Raw genomic sequence first — 2,380 nt, forward strand, 5'->3', positions numbered from 1 at the left:
AGACCACTGACCATATAATGTTTTTGTTAGAATTCACCATAAAAATATCAAAATCTTTTTGATTTTCAGATACCTCTTTGAGCTTTGACCCTTCCCGAAAACCACAAGCTTGAACCCCTACATGTTTCTTTTCATCATTATTTACTATTTAAACAAGTGTAATTGCTTTTCAATTGCATTTAAATAATATTTCTACAATGTTTTACATGTTTTCTTAAGTTTTTAATAATATTGTAAGAACATATCATGATAGACAACGCAAGTTGTGCCCTAAATGTGGAGATGGTCGATACAAATTGACAAAAATGCTTTTAGCTGACATGTTATTGAATATTCATTTTTTTAACCCGTTATTCAACCTGTTTAAATCATCTTATAGTCTCTACCAGCTACCCTACCAGTTAACCAACTCAGCCTAGGTTATAAATTTTCTTTAGCAAAAGGTTTTGTTATCTTAATCTGATTTAAAATCTAAAAAGTTGACCCCATGTATAACCAATAAGTTTAATATCCATGTCCCACTTCCTTGACTTGGTTAATCATGTGTATTTTGTTGCACGTATTTGTTATCCTTCAAATTAGTTTTTCCGACTATAAAAGGACACCCCTTTTGTGTTTCTCATCACCAATCATAGTGATATACTTCACAAATTATATATCGTGTTTTCAAGATAATAAGTTCAAAAAATGGGCTTCATGACTAGAGCATTTATCTTGATCGCTATGGTTGCATGTCTTACATCAGTAGCTCATGCCATTGCTGGCCAAGCAACCTTCTACACTCCTCCCTACGTTCGTAAGTATAGGGACATAAATGAAACATGGACTATATTCTTATAACTTGTTTTGATCTTTTTTTCCTTTCCGTGTATGTGTAGCATCGTCATGTTATGGCTACGAAAACCGCGGTGTTATGATTCTAGCGGCAAATCGTGGTTTGTTTAACAACCGAGCTGCGTGTGGGACTAGGTACCGTGTCAGGTGCACCAGCGGAACCAACCTTGGTGTTCCGCAACCTTGCACAGGTAGGAGCGTTGATGTTACAGTTGTTGATCTTTGTCCCGGATGTAATCCAAATCAAGTTGATCTTTCCCGTGAGGCGTTTCAAGTGATTGCTAATCCTGATGCCGGGAGAATTAACATAGAGTATAACCGGTAATGAAACATTAAACCCAAATTTCATATGTGAAACTAATACAGTCTTTGTTGAAGTTCTGACTAATTTTTTTACTTCTTTGTGATATTCTTATTTTCAGGATCTAACTGACATATGCATGCGAGATGCCAATAATAAACTCTCTTTAAGAGTTTAGTAGGAAATAAAAGACTCAAGGGCATTGTAGCCATGTTTCTATGTGTCTCTCTGAGCAATTTATCTACTTTGAAATATTGTGCCTCCACCTGTTTAATTCCCTCATATATGCTACTATTTCGGAAAGCTTCTTCTTTTTTGGTTGTTTGCTTGACGCATGCAACTACGAAACATCGAATAAATAATTCTAACACATTTGAATTAATTTTCTAGGGAAAAGATCAAATAGCAAGTTAATTTTCGCTAGGAATGATAGGAAGCCATAGGATTATAACATGTGGCAAATTTTAAAATAAAGAGAAAGGGTATTTTAGTCAATCCAACTCCTTCTTCTTTCTTTTTCAAAACCCAGTAAATTCAAAAACCCACCATTTTCAAAACCCACCATCTTCAACTATTTCTTCACTTTTTATCTCGATAATCACTACATTATAGTGCGATTTTCATCACCAATCAATGATTCAGAACCCGATCAACGTGTTCTTCAGCTTTTTTTTGAAGAAAACCCAGTTTAATTTCATAAAAAAATCTCGTTTTTTCCGGTGATTTTGGAGATAATCACTCGATTCGTTCGATTCGAGCGTTAATAAGTGTTTCTACCATTCAAATTTTGTCAATTGATGAAGAAATCGGCTTCGATCCATGTAAGAAATTCTTTAATTTCATTTTCATGATCTGGGTTTTTGATTTAGTCATTGCGTTTTACGATCTTTGCGAGGTCCCAGGGGCGGCAGCCCCTGGCGGGGTCCAAGGGGCAGAGCCCCTGGCTGGGGTTGAGCACATTTTTTTAAGTATACTAAAAACGCATCAGAAAAATTAATTTTTCATAAATTGGCTCATTTAGGTAAAACACATTTTTTAGGTGTTTTCAGTCCATTGCGTTTTAGAATGAGTCATTTTTAAGTGTTTTCTGGTCATTGCGTTTTAAATATAAGACATTTCTTTGTGTTTTTGGTGCATTGCGTTTTAGGTAAAAAAAACACTTTTTAATGTGTTTTCAGTGCATTGCGTTTTAGAAAACAGACATTTTAAGTGTATTCTGGCCATTGCGTTTTACAAATAAGTCAT

At 34.9% G+C, this 2,380-nt stretch overlaps 1 protein-coding gene across 1 annotated transcript; it reads left to right on the forward strand.

The window, feature by feature from the left end:
* Window positions 1–573: 573 nt before the first annotated feature.
* On the forward strand, window positions 574–1,448 carry LOC110928902 (EG45-like domain containing protein). Its single transcript, XM_022171954.2, has 3 exons — window positions 574–796; window positions 879–1,155; window positions 1,257–1,448. Exons 1-3 carry the CDS (start codon window positions 688–690, stop codon window positions 1,261–1,263), a joined length of 393 nt encoding a protein of 130 aa, XP_022027646.1. The 5' UTR covers window positions 574–687; the 3' UTR covers window positions 1,264–1,448.
* The last annotated feature ends 932 nt before the right edge of the window (window positions 1,449–2,380 follow it).

This window comes from Helianthus annuus, chromosome 3 (genome assembly GCF_002127325.2).
Source record: "Helianthus annuus cultivar XRQ/B chromosome 3, HanXRQr2.0-SUNRISE, whole genome shotgun sequence".
Classification (NCBI taxonomy): domain Eukaryota; kingdom Viridiplantae; phylum Streptophyta; class Magnoliopsida; order Asterales; family Asteraceae; genus Helianthus; species Helianthus annuus.

Excerpts from the sequence above, each read along its gene's own strand:
- LOC110928902 (XM_022171954.2), top strand. The coding sequence starts at position 688 with ATGGGCTTCATGACTAGAGCATTTATCTTGATCGCTATGGTTGCATGT. Across the intron at positions 797-878 it reads CTACACTCCTCCCTACGTTC|CATCGTCATGTTATGGCTAC; the intron begins GTAAGTATAGGG and ends GTGTATGTGTAG.